The sequence below is a fragment of the Engystomops pustulosus genome, chromosome 4 (assembly GCF_040894005.1).
Source record: "Engystomops pustulosus chromosome 4, aEngPut4.maternal, whole genome shotgun sequence".
In the NCBI taxonomy this organism is placed as follows: Eukaryota; Metazoa; Chordata; class Amphibia; order Anura; family Leptodactylidae; genus Engystomops; species Engystomops pustulosus.
Window position 1 is genome coordinate 126,587,983 of NC_092414.1, and position 14,414 is coordinate 126,602,396.

The 14,414-nt window shown below is 36.9% G+C and overlaps 1 protein-coding gene across 26 annotated transcripts in view; it reads right to left on the reverse strand.

Annotated features, from left to right (window-relative positions):
- CELF2 (CUGBP Elav-like family member 2) overlaps positions 1-14,414 on the reverse strand; it is a 330,610-nt gene that overhangs the window by 80,043 nt on the left and 236,153 nt on the right. For all 26 annotated transcript variants that reach the window (XM_072147397.1, XM_072147398.1, XM_072147396.1 and 23 more), the window contains exon 4: positions 12,367-12,415. In XM_072147397.1, the coding sequence (XP_072003498.1) occupies positions 12,367-12,415 (49 nt within the window). The remainder of the gene's footprint in view (positions 1-12,366; positions 12,416-14,414) is intronic.

The window sequence follows — 14,414 nt, forward strand, 5'->3', positions numbered from 1 at the left end:
GTGCTAACAGGCAAATCTTTGATTCATATGTTTAGGAAAGCCCAAATCTATATAAAGGGTCAAATCTCAATAGAAGTGTTTATATTTCATGAAGCATATAAATGGAAGTTCCTTAATGTAACATCAGTTTTAAAATGGAACAAATATATTAAAATGTTTTCAACTTTAAGACTAGGCAAAGAAAAGACAGGAATTAAATAATCTTAAAGGACATCTACAATCAGATTTACTGATTGTTATGTCTGCCAGGGGATGACCTCAGCCTCTCGGCTCCACTGCCTGATAATGTACGCACGCCTCCTCCTTGTTCATTGCAGCCCGTTCCCAATGGCCGATCCGCTGACGTCACAATGGGTGGGGGGAACCAGGCTGCAATGAACACAAAGGGGGCGTTCATATATTATCAGGTGGTAGAGCCAAGAGGCGCACCAGTGACGTAGGCGAGAGCACCTCTAGCTCAGTAGAATGTTTTGATAACATCTTTTTTAAGAGTATCTGTCTGACATACAAAAAGGGAGGTCATCCCCTGTCAGGCATAACGAGCAAGTAAGTTTGGGACATCTACCATCAGTAAATCTGATAGCAGATGCCCTTTAAGGAAACCTTAATTACATTGTCCAAACTAAATATAAAACTGATTTAAGTAATTACATCATGTGACTTGCTGCATGGTCACTACTGTAGTCAACTGGGCTTTGTGGTAACCTCTACACAGGGTCACTGCTCAGGTCAGCCAATGACATGATGTGGGTGTAAGGGTCACAACAGGAGCCAGTAATGGCATGTCATCTTAGAACAGGAAATATGTATAATTATTGCAATTCTTTTAACAATATGTTTTTTTCATTTAGTTCTTCCAATATTAAATGCAAGTTTCTATAGAGCCAGACTACACAGCATTAACAGTTCATGGCATGAAGGAGAACATGCAGTTTCTTTGGGGCCTGTGTGAGAATGGCTGTCACTGCTCCTTCTCCTGTTTCCTGACATAGATCCACAGTATCTTCCTGCAGCATCCACTAGGCCAGTGATGGCAAACCTTTTAGAGGCTGAGTGCCCAAACTACAACCAAAACCCACTTAATTATCGCAAAGTGCCACCACAAAAATTTATACTCCCTGCTCTGTCGCAACTTTCATTCATATCAGCACCTGAGTCCTCTCTGCTAATGGCCTGGGTGGCCACAGAGAGGGCTCCGAGTGCCATCTCTGGCACCCGTGCCATAGGTTCGCCACCACTGCACTAGGCAAAGATCACTGAATAAAGACATTTACAGCTTCTATTGAGTTCAATGATAGCTGTTTTTTTTTGTATATTGGAGGAAAGGAACATAGGGAGAATCATATCTTCATGACATTTGTATACAAAGCATGGTGTTCAGAAAAGTTTTTGTTACCTGTTAAACTTCTACTAACTACAAGCTGTCCATGCATAGCTGTCCATGGTGCTGATCAGAGCCTGGCTCTTCATAGCTTAAGAGGTTATCCGAATGTATTAAAAAGAGGAAAAAGAAGAGCTTAAATTGAAATGCAAAAACAAAAAGGGCATCGGCAGGAAGGGGTGAAGTACTGCTATAGCTATCAGATATTCCACTAGTGATGGAAATGGCTTAATGTATGCTCCACTACAACTAGGTAATGCTCTGATGTTAATATGAACATTGCACCTGGAACCTCCACAGATCATATGTCTTACAGTGAACTGCATCTACTTAATACATTGCCTTCTGTAGAGATTCCATTGTGTGCCTATTTACCATGGAAATAATTCATTTAATTACACTTTTTAATTGAGGAGAAAAATATTTTCAATTGTACATATTTTAACACTTTGCTTGCAAAAAAATCACACAAGATCAAGCATTGCCTGCATTAATTAACAACTTTCCTATGTGTCAATGTGAGCATATGGCATTTAATTACCAAGTGACAAACCTGTGAGTCTTTCTGATTAGTGTAGCAGAATTTCTTGCCCAGGTTTTTTTTTTTTAAACGGCTGTGGGCTCTATATCTTATCAAAGGAAACTGTATTGTCTTTAGATGTGCTCTTAAGAATTCTTTTATTCAGCTTGGCAAACTATTTCTACAATGGGTCGTGGTATTTTCAGCAAGTTTAGAATTCTTTAAATTGTGGTGGTACCATTATTTATTTGGATGTTTTTAACTAAAGAGCTGGATTCTTAGTCGGCAAAAAAATAATTCCTTTTTAATAACAGTTCAAGTTTAATTTACCTGTGTAATGAATGGTGCCTAATCTTAGCAGCAGAATACTTTAAAATATGATTTATAAGGCAGAAGATGTCTGGGGGGGGGATATTTATTGAAAGAAGCAACAGCGCAGCATGGCAAATGCATTGTAGAAGCGGAAGCCATGCCAGCAGTTCAGCACGGGACGTCATGTACAAGTCAGAAGATGTTTGGTCAATATATGTAGTGATAGTAGCTCAGTGCAAATGTAGAAATGTAAGTTAAGCACCCTTAATCATAGAATTGCTATCTACTGCTAATGATTACATGTACTTGTACATGTCTTAATATGTATGAATAAACCAAGATGTTTTAGTCACAGTGCTGGGATCCATTTCTACTTCGGAAATTAAATGCATGGCTGAGATGCAGGTAGCAACTGGTCCTGGCCATAGTGCTCTCTGCATTGGAGTTCAGCTATGTTGAACGAATGGAGGTTTCCTGGAGAGCTGTGGAGATTTGACCATCGCTGAAGATTTTCAGTGGTAGTAGCTACAAGTGTGGTGGAAATAGCAGCAGTAAAGTATGAAACCTGATGGATAAGGCTTATGATAGCGGACTGCATAATTGTGGTAGAAGCAACAACTATGGGGCTGCTACTTCACCACAGAATAAGCACTAAACTTTGTACACGTTTCCTGAAAATATATAATAGTAATGAATAAAAGGACCCCTGCTCCTCCATTACCTAAAAATGTCCTAAACCTTGCAAATGGTTCTGGTTTCTTGATACTTTGCCACTGCTAAACTTTAGTTGTTTCTTAAATATGTACTTAAGGACAATGCAAACTGATACATTTCTGAAAATATGTCACTCTGTGGTACTAAAACTTTGCACCCACAGTGAAGTTTACAGACTGTTACTGTGAACGTTCTTTTTCCTTTGTCTTAATACTGTATATACTCATGTAAAAGTTGAGTTTGTCGCATAAAAAATGCTGAAAAACCTCACCCTGGCTACACGTGTATATGGCTGGCTATATACTGGAGGCTGACACCAATGCATTTCCCACCCTTGGCTTATACCTGAGTCAATAGGTTTTCCCAATTTTTGGTGGTAAAATTAGGGGTCTTGACTTATACTTGGGTCGGCTTATACTTGGGTTGGTAATACAAAATGGCTGTGTTCCCTGATTTAGCACTTTCATATAGTTTGTGACTGTCTTCAAAGACTTATGGGAAAGCTTGTCTGGCTACTGGCCAAGGTCATGTGACCCATGTTCATGGGTATTCTTTCACGCATGTCGGCGTCCTGTAACTGCACCTGCACCGAATAAAACAAAGTTTGAAGTACCATACTGGAGAGTGCCGCACCTTCTTCTCCTTGATCGCTATACCGCTAATTGGACCTGTGCTTGTGCTGAGCACTCAGAGGTACGAGTGCTCACAACTGATGCTCCCTGTATATATCATCCTAATATTGTGAATACGAGTGGGTGTAGTGCCGATACCGCTTCTACATGGCTATTCTTTCACTTGGTGCTAGCAAGTATAGACTGATATTCCTGTATTGTAAAAATCCATAAATGCTTCAGAATTTCAGGCCAAATCATGTTTCTATTAAACTAATTATATATAATATATATACACACACGCATTTTATGCTTAGATTTTAAAAGTTTGCTGTTAAAATCATACATTTAAACTATACACATATAAATAATATATAAAACTACCATGTAACAATCTGCGCTTTTACAATATCTTACATTTTAAATTTTTGAGAACCATTTTCGGAGCACTAGCTCCACAATAATATTAATTGAAATGCCTACATGCTTTTAACAGTCAGCAAACATCAGGTCAGTGGCATTGTGACCCAGGGTGGTCAGCCTTGTGCTAATTCTGTTAAAGAACAGTTGTTAACAATGTGACAAATAGAAATTCCTAGGTTCAGTGAGGCCATTATCACATTGTGACATAAAGTGAGTTAGCATATATTGCTTTTATACACAGCACGCCAGCTAATCATTATGTGACCAGATGTGCACTCTTCAACACAGTGCTCTTGATTAAAATCAATATTTTGCATTAAAATGCCATTTCTGGTCTACAATCCCCAAATCTTACAGATTGTGGTTCTTGGAATTTGACATCCTTGCTTCACTAAGCATTTCTCTGTGATACGTGCTCTAATTAACTTCTTCCTTATTTCCCACAGGAAAACATGTGATCCCTGTAAAAATCATTGGGCACAGAATATTGTGTCTTATGATAGTTTCAATTAATGATAGCTGACTACAGCAGTAATCGGTAAAGCCAACAATCTTCTGCCCACAGATTCAGTCGATAATTACAACATAATTTGAAATTATGAAATATTCTGTGGTGTTCAACAAATTCAGTTTTTATTAAAAACCATAAAGAATATGTGACCACAGTAGTGCTATTACATTTTAATATTTGATTTCACAATTTAGATCTAAACACAACTTGCCTTAAGTTACAGATAAATATACTTCAACATTTAAGAATTAAGCACATTAAAACAGCCTTATATTAAAGTGTAAGTAAACCTTTGAAGCTAATTTTTTTGATGGCAGAAATGAACAGAGCAGGCGATAATAGTAAACTATGTACTAAACTTCATTAAATAAATCCAGTCTCTATTACTTTTTTTGCTACTTCTTATTCCTGTAATGAGCAGTTTTTCTAAAAGTCTATTCAGGTCTGTAAATAGTAGATAGTTGAAGGCAGGAGGCTAAAGATAAACTCTCTCTATAAATAGAAAATATTTCACTTGATGAGTCAGCTCTCTATGGAGATTAGACTATCCAGTTCAGGTTCTTTTATCAGCTGTGAGTAGGGTATAGGACAGAAAGCTGATTTACACAAACTGATTTCAGCAACTAATTATATTGTTTGTGTAATGGAAAGTTATACAATTTTTCAATATACTTTCTGTCAATAATGAATTCCATATGGTTTAGGTCTCTTCTTGCTGTCATTCAACAGGAAGCTTCATGTTTACTTCCGGAAGCTGAAAAGTGATCCTTGTTTATGTGATGATGCACAGGTGCACGGCACACAATGCTGATTATTCTCTTTTATACTAAGCCTATACTATATCACATGACCAATTATATTAGTTAATGAATATATGGGCAACTCCAAAGACAGACAAAGAACTGTCACAGGGTGCCTAATGATATATCGCCCATAAAGACTTCTAGGGTTTTACTTTATGGTAACAGATTCTCTTTAACTGATCTTTATCTTCTAAAAATGCATAATTCATTTATAATTTGCCTGTGTCTTTTAGTATTTTTTTAACTAATTATCTTGATTTCCTTTTTTCTACTTAATTTTCTGTAAGCCATTTTATCATCTGCAACCCAAGAGAAAGAAGTGGAAGTCAACCAACATTAACTTTTCAAATAACTGTATATGACTTATCACTTATCACTTGCATGTGGTTATTTCCTCTTTTTCATACAAATAACAAAGCCATCTTGCTTCAGTTGTAAAAGGTTCATTTTGGTTGACATGGTACACTTTTAACTATGCCAAAACCCTTAGTGATTCACAAGTAAAGCTTCCTCTATAGGTCTAAATAAACTAGCTAACTGGGTACAATCATATTTTTGGCATGCACCTCCAAACAAGAAAAACTTGGAATGTTCTGCAAAAATCCCAGTAAACAACAGCATGTCCTGATTTTTTTGAATTGTAAGTGATAAAGTAAAAACATAGAAAGTATGTTCTCTACCATGTGCTCAACAGAAATTGAGTAGGAGTAAAAGCAAATGCTGAAATAATTCTACAGTGTGTTGAAAGTCAGATGATGACAAAGTGGAATATGAAGTGCTTTACATGGAATAAAATGCTGAAAATTTACCAAAGTAGATTAGGTCTTGTATAAAGCTAAAACACTTTAAGAAACGTTACACAGTTTATGGCGCAGAGCCATGTTTGCCATATGGAATGTTGTGCAGGGTACCTCGATGTGTAATCTGATAGCTGGTTTTCTGGTACTATAAGTGCTATAAACCTTTACCACATTGGTTTAGCATGGCCTGATTTCTGGTGAAAAACACACATGGCAGTTTTTTAACAAATACGGTATAAACCGATTTGCGACCAATGGTCATTGGTGCCTTAATGCCCAGTTCAATTTTTGATGTACTGCTATGCACTGCTTTAAATGATGATATCTCTGAAAAAGCTTTACATATCATAACAATGTTTACTTAGTTTTTTTCATGACATTTGAGACTTTCGCTTTGCAGAAGTACAAGCACCCTCTGCATATGTAGCTCTGATCAAGTTAAAGTCTTTCCTGCAGCTCCTTCTATATGCTGCCTTCAGGCTGTAGGGGGGCTCATTTCTAATGCCTATAACTCCTGGACCCTTGTACCTAGAAACACAATTCTAGTGTCATGTTAAAAAGGAGAGTCCCCCTTTAATATGATTTAATAGTATTGTGGTTGGATGCTTAATAGAATGGAGAGATTTACTCTTAAAATTACAATCAGAAAAAGAAAGCTGTACATAAAAATTTTTTGTGCAACTTTAAGGGTGGATATCTCTGGTTCTGTGAATCACCCATACACATGCATCCATACATCATATTAAAGATGATATTTTCCTGTTTTTCACCAGAACAGTGTTTAAATGTGCCAGGGTTCAGGAGATATAGCTGTTTGAAGTTGGCCACTGTCGTGACATTTATAGATGTCCTTTCTGTACGGGACATGTGCAAATAGGACTTGCAAATAGATAGTGACAACTGTCATTGTTCGACAGCCCCCCCTTCTGGAATTCCCAAAGGTTTTTTGAAGGACAACATGTAAAAATAAAATCAAATATAAAATAAAATTTAAAAAATACTTAAAAATATAACTCAAAAATGTGTTTGCCTATCCAGTCACCCCATCCAGTTATCCTAAAACTGACATCTGACATATCTATATAGTAACACATATTTTGCTTCTATTCCAGCAGTTTTTAAGCTTAAAATTAAAGTAAAAATATATACAAAAAGCTAATAAAAAGAAGAATCTCTTATTTTTCCTGAAGAAAACATCCAAAAAATGTTGTCGGTATCCCAAAAAATTAAAACGTTTTAGCCAGAACACAGAAACACATGAAAAAAATGAGAAAAAAAAATGGATACAGGACAGAACAATATTACAAAAAGTGTACACATAGGTACCTACCAAATAGTTTTCTTTTTCCATATAATCTCTACTTCAGGTTTGGTTTAAATGACTCACATTTAAAGCTGTAGCAAATTTGTGGCTTGTGGAATAATAGTTATTTAAAGGGGTATTGCAACGAAGGCAAGTTTCTTATATGTACTCAGGATAATAAAATAACATATTCTCGAATTCACTGCTATTAACAAAAATACAGCATTTCACAGTCCAAGTCCAGCCTGTTTCTATCAGTCCTGGTGTACACAATTTCAGTTGCCCCTAAACACGACCCTGTAACTTCTGACTTACTTTCAGGCTGCCATCTTGGATTTCTGTGTGAGATTGTGGATCTGTCAGCCTGTCCTGCCTCTGTGTAATCTCTTGCAGCTCTGATCTGTCTCAGATCTCTCTATCTACAATGTCAGAAGTCAGATGAAAGTGTATTTACACCTGTACCCTAATAATGTAACCACTTGTCACCCCACAGAATTGGATGCCTCATAATATGTCTGCTTACCCTGGGATTTTACACTGAGCAGCCTAGAGAGTGATGGGAGCAAAAACAGCAATAAAACTGAGTAAAATATTAAATGAAGGGGTTAAAATGATCTTTATTGTGTAAACATCACTAGGGGATTGAAATGCCTGAATTTTCTTTTGTGGGAAAGCCCCTTTAAAAAAAATCTAAAAGCCCCCCAAAAAGTTGAGGGGTAGATATTTTTATATGTTGTATAAAAGATTTAATCATGAAGAAGAAGCAACAGTAGAATTAGTTTTACACTGTCGAAGAGTTAAACTTTCAAACTTTCCTCTCTGTCTGTAAAGTTGAGCTATGTGCCCTTCATACAGCACAGAGTGAGGAAATAACATCACATTGGGTAAATAATGATTTCTGCCATCTCAGAGGTCAGTAAAGTCCTGGCTCATTTACACATCTAAAGAGCTCTGCGCAATCCCTAAACATCAAGAACACATTAAAATATGACAATCCTTCCAGCTCATTTTAATAACTTGTGGCATGAAAAAAAATCAATGTTTAACAGAATTCTTCAAACACATCTCACTATTCTGAATGTCCAGAATTTCAAAATGTGCTGAATATTTATTGCGGAATTTCCTCTTGTCCTGATAAAGTCTATTCTGGTTAAACCAGTGGGTGCTAAGCAGGCCATTAGACAACAGGTCTCTCCTGCAGTTTAGGAGTACTTTTTTCTGTGTTTGCAGTCACCAATATCACTGAACAAACTGAGCCAATATAGTTGGGGCATCACTGTGTCGTTTTTTGGCCTGCATTGTAAGGACACAGATGTATCCCACTGTATTATTATACTTTGGATAGTTCCTCCCGTTCCTCTCCTACCCCCTGACATCAATATGCAACCTGCCGGAGTGCCTCCATTGAGCGTACAAGTTGCTCAGCAGGAGGGAGCAGGATGGAAGAAGTAGCTTGCTGCATCCTGTTTTTTTATACAGTTTTCAATGCTTTGGCAAAAACTTCTGTCTTCCAGTATGAGTCTATGGGTATGCTCAATGTATACATCTGGAGCTTTCCTGGCGTATACATGGAGCTTAACTTGAGGGGGTTCAGAGGTTGCGATCGCACCCGGGCCCAAGAGCTTTAGGGGGCCCTTATGGTGTCACTTTCCCATATGAGAGGACTATTACTATATACCATACATTATAGTCGGGGGCCTGGCACAGACTTTGCACTGGGGCCCATCAGCTTCTAGTTACGCCACTGAGCTTATCAAATGAATAAGCTGTCAACCTTTCTGTTTAGTTTACACAAACTTGTTCCTCCTGGCTTTTTCTCTACCATGCCTTTTGTCTGAATCCTATCCTCTACCTCTGTATATGGAGGCAGAGGACTCCTACATGCTAGATAAAAGCCAGTCATTTTGGCTTGATCTTCTGATGGAAGATTAGCTAAGAAGTACATTACTAGAAGGGTAAAGACAAAGTGCATAAGGGAGGGAGTAGAAAAACTCTTCAGCAAACTTCCATCCTCCATCAAAATACCCTTATCTAATCTAAGTTTAATTCAAAAAGAAGACTCATTGCAGTTTTCTAGCCAGAAGGAAGTCTAGTATGTGGGGAAGTTAATACATCAACTATAAAATCCTTATCTCAAATCCCTTCAATATTAAAGAATATCTAGTAGGGAACATACAGCTCCCATCATTTTCCATTGACCCATTATTTTATCTTTCAATATAAAGAATAAAACAAGATTGACATTTTACAAAAACAACATACATTTGGTAAAAATAATAAGGTCCCTAAACTTCAACTGGGAATGTTATGTATTCATTACATAGTAGATCATTTAAAAAGTACTGCATTTTTGACTGTGCAAGGTTACCTAGAACATTTATATTTCTCAATAAAGTTAAAAATCAAGCATCATGTATTCCTAATGAAGGACACACATTAACTAAAGTTTATCTATTCCTAATCAGCACATGAAAACTTCATATAGAGAGAATTTTTTTTTCAGTCTGCTATCTAGGATTTTCACAGGTAGCATACTGACCCTGTCTTTTTCACATATCCAGTTTTTTCTAGGGATAGGAAAATATTTTAGAGCCTGCCCCAATCACCCAATCACAGATGACAACAGAAAAAAACTGATGAGTTTTTTTTTGCGTACATAAATCCCCCCCCGAAAATTGGATCAGTTTTCAACAGGTGTAAAACACATAAGCATTTGCGAATAAGCCATGCACATGAACTTTCTTTTTAGAGATGACTCTTAGACACATTGGGGGGATTTGTAATTAGTGTCTGAGAACAATACTGTTCTAGTTGCTTATGAGAACCAGAGCTAAGCTTTCTGGCTGGCTGCTGTATACTACAGGCAGCTGGCTGCTGTATACTACAGGGGGCTGGCTGGAGGCTGTATACTTCAGGGGGCTGACAGGTTGCTGTATACTACAGGGGGCTGCCTGCTGTACACTACAGGGGGCTGGCTGCTGTATACTACAGGGGGTTGGCCGGCTGATGAATACTACAGTGGGTTGGCTGGCTGCTGAATACTACAGAGGGTTGGCTGGCTGCTGTGTTCTACAGGGGGTTGGCTGGCTGCTGTATACTACAGGGGACTGGCTATATATTGTTGGGGGGCTGGCTATATACAACTGGGGGCTGGCTATATACTAAGAGGCTGTGACCAATGCATTTCCTACCTGAGGCTTATACTCAAGTCAATATGTTTTTTTTAGTTTTTGGTGGTAAAATTAGGGGCCTCGGCTTATACTCGGGTCAGCTTATACTAAGTTATATATGGTGCGTATTTGCACATATAGAGTGACATTTTACAAAGATGTAAAGTTTGTGTACAGATTAGGAATCAATAAATCTTAGTTAAAGTGTCTTTTAATCATTGATTATAAATACAATTACATGCTGTTTTCAATGTTTCAATTAATACAAGGTCAACAACTCTTGGCCCTCACTTTTATTGGATATAGCATGTGTATTTTTTTTTTAATTATTTTGTCAGTATTAGTAAAGTGATATTTAACCTTTTGGAAAATGGCTTTCATCTTATCAGCCAGTCGTTCCTCTCCATAAAATGGCCGCCAATGGAGGGTCATGAGAACTGTCCATGCCTTTATGATTGTGTTTATGAATACAAGCTTTAGATCTTGGAAAGGTGATTGGTCAAGGACAGTTAGGATCATATGACCCTCCATCTGCAGCCATTTTGTGGACAGGAATGGCAGCTAATGAGGCAAAAGACATTTCTGACTCAGGGGGCTTTACATTTTAAAGATAGCGGTGCAGAACTTTTAATAGATGTATAGTGCTAAAATGCCTAATATCCGATCCCAAACACTTACATACACATTACAAAAATCCTTTAACAGTTGAGCTATTATTCCAAGTCACTAACAAGGCTTTTCGAAAGTCAGACATTCATTTATAGCAAGCTTATGGTAGCATAAGAGGCATTGTTTCACGTTCCATTCTAGAAATCTTATTTGCATATCCGTTTATGATCTACAAGGCATAGAATAAGAAGCAGCTAGGGAACACATAATATAAAAGTTGATCATGAATTCCTTGAGTGAATAAACTACAGGCAGGACAACCAGGATTACATTGCCTTAGCTATATTACGATGACTACAGCAAAAGGACACTGTACAGTAATCATACTAAAACAGTCCATTTAAATAAATCACAATCAGAATAGACAGACTAAACTTAAAACACATTTTATACAAAATTCTGCTATTAAATTCAATTTGATTCAGCTATAAAATGTTCCCTTTAATGAAGTCTGTAAAATTACGAGTTCTAAAATTAGAAGGAAAACAAAAGCCCACTGGGAACTATAGGCATTCATGATTTGCATTGGGAGATATGCAGATCTTCTAAAACCCTGGTTCTAATTAATGAGGCTAAGAGCTTTTCTTTCCTAAAGAAACATTCCTGGCTGTAATGACCTGCAGGAATTTCTTTACAAAGTTCAATTAATTGAATTTATGGGAATGTTTACTAGTTATCATTCACATTTTATCACAGCAACTACTGGCAGCTGTTGTGTATAGTATCAAGGGGGATGGAATCTTCTGTGAAGATTTACTCTATGAAAATACAAAGTAATTATCAGCAGAGGAGGAAATAAAAAATCAAATATATATATATGTATTTTTTTTTCAAAGTAAATCATTGTCTGTACAATCAGGTTAGGATATATGGTCCATGGTCTACATTTCCTAGTCCAACCCTGTCTCTTATGATTAGCACTCACAGTGTCATAGTGGGTTATGATACTGTGAGCTTCTGTGTATCATCACAGTAGTTGTGGCTATTAGTGCCAGGGTACTCCGAAAGCTTACAGCATCATGACTTACTGGACTTACACACGTACTTAGCCTCATCACATTCATGTTAAAAGGCCAATAGCTGAATGAAATATTTTTCTTCTTCAATACATAGATCATCATGTTACACATGTAAGAAATATCAACTTACCATTTGACTTTTCACTATCAGCAGGCTTCATCTGAATAGGATGATGCATCTAGAAAGTAAGAATGAATTATGCATTATTATTGTATGGTTGGAAAAACATTTATAAAACTTACCTTCAAAATATAAAATATAAACTTTTTTTTGTTTAAATCTGGAGATCCTTGTATATACCTTTCTCTCAGTGTAAACATTGTAAGTCACGTAACATTGGGGGATGAATTCATGGCATGCGACATAGATGTTGTTGGTTTGTTCACTAATATATCGCTTTCCCAATACATATATACAATATAGGTAATAGGTTCCTGAACAATATGGGTCTAACAACTTTGACCCAAGTGATCACCAGTACATATGCCCACAAGTGTCCCTTATGTCACATATGAATGAAGTGCTGCTGCCCATATTTAGCCAGTGCTTCTTTCATTTTTATGTGAATGCCAGAGAATGCTCTCCTGGAAGTCCTACAGAAGTGGGTGGCCAAACAGGCTCAACAACATTCCATGTGCAATGTTCAATCTGCCAGTATGATTGTGTTATTACTGAGATTTTCTAACAGTAGATTATCAGGATTCAGACCCTTATTCCCTATCCTATTAATACAGTGAAAACCTCCGTTAGCATAAAGTGGTCATTATTGGAGGGACACATAGATGAATCAAAGACTCCCAAATGCCTCATTGAAGCCCTCAAAGATAACATATCTGTAACATAGCTGTGTATATAATATGGGCTGCAACCATTTTCAGCTTTTCATCACAAATAAAAGTGTAAAGAAGAACAGCGGAGAATTGGCCCCTGTTTCTTGAAGCTCAGCTGTATATTTATTATCTAGGTCACCTTCATAGTCTTTTTCATAACACAACAAGATTTGGATAAATATGGGTGGTGAGACAATCTATAACTAGTACTTCATGCACCGTTATGCTGATATATCAACTGGCATGTTATCCGTGTCACCAAATGATGCTGCATTATGCGGCTGTGTTGAGAAAAGTTATATAAATTTAATGGGAAACCGATTGGATTTCTATTATGTAAATATATTTATTTCATCTTTATTCTGTTGATATAATCAAATAAATATTGTTTTTAAAGAAAATATATATATAACAGAAAATACCTGCTAATCCATTTACAGCTTGAAGTACTTTCTTTAAGCACACATACAGGTTAAATGGTGGAATTAATGTGTCTTAAATAAAAAGCAGTGAAAGTGCATGTACACACTAGTTAAATAGGTTAATTCAATTCAGAAAGGCAACAGTTCTGAGAGGTGTTTAACCCCTTGAGTGCAACAAACATTTCACATTCGGCTCAGAAGAGTCTAGATAGTGGTGCTGAAAAGTCTAATAGGGATCAAGACGTTCAGCATAGCAGAATAAATTACAGTACAGAGATTACATTTCTTCCAGTTGTAATACCATCTGGAAATAAATATATTCACAGCAAGAGATACAACCTTTGCTATAAATACCAGTAGTGACATGACAGTCCTTTTAAAATACCATTGTTCATTTTGTAAAGTTTATTAAAAATGCCTTTTGTTATACCAAAGGTTATGGGACATAAGTATTCAACATATAATGGGGTTAGGTTGGTATTTTAACATCTTTTGTTCCTAAATTTCAGGCAGATCTTATTTATTAGTAATGTCACAGGAGAAGTGGGTCAACCGGGTCTAACAGGACTCAGATAGGGTACTGCACATAAAGATATTTACTGTACATCAAGATCTACAGTTTGAGAAAGATTAGACTTTAGGCTAAGGTCATTAGTTGTCCTACTTTCTTACATTGGCCATACATTTCAGACAGCTTTTGGATAAATACTAACTCACTTTACTGGAATCTATCGCAATCATATATGCATATGTCTGCAGTTAAAGTCACCTGGGCACAAAAGTACTGGGCATGCTAAAATCCAACTGCTATGTATGAGCCCTAGCACTGAGCCCCCCCAATCTGTCACCTGGCTACTTATTAGGTCCATCCTAAATGGTGGACGATAACTGGGCGACGTTTCCTTCCTATGTCCAGTGTGAACAC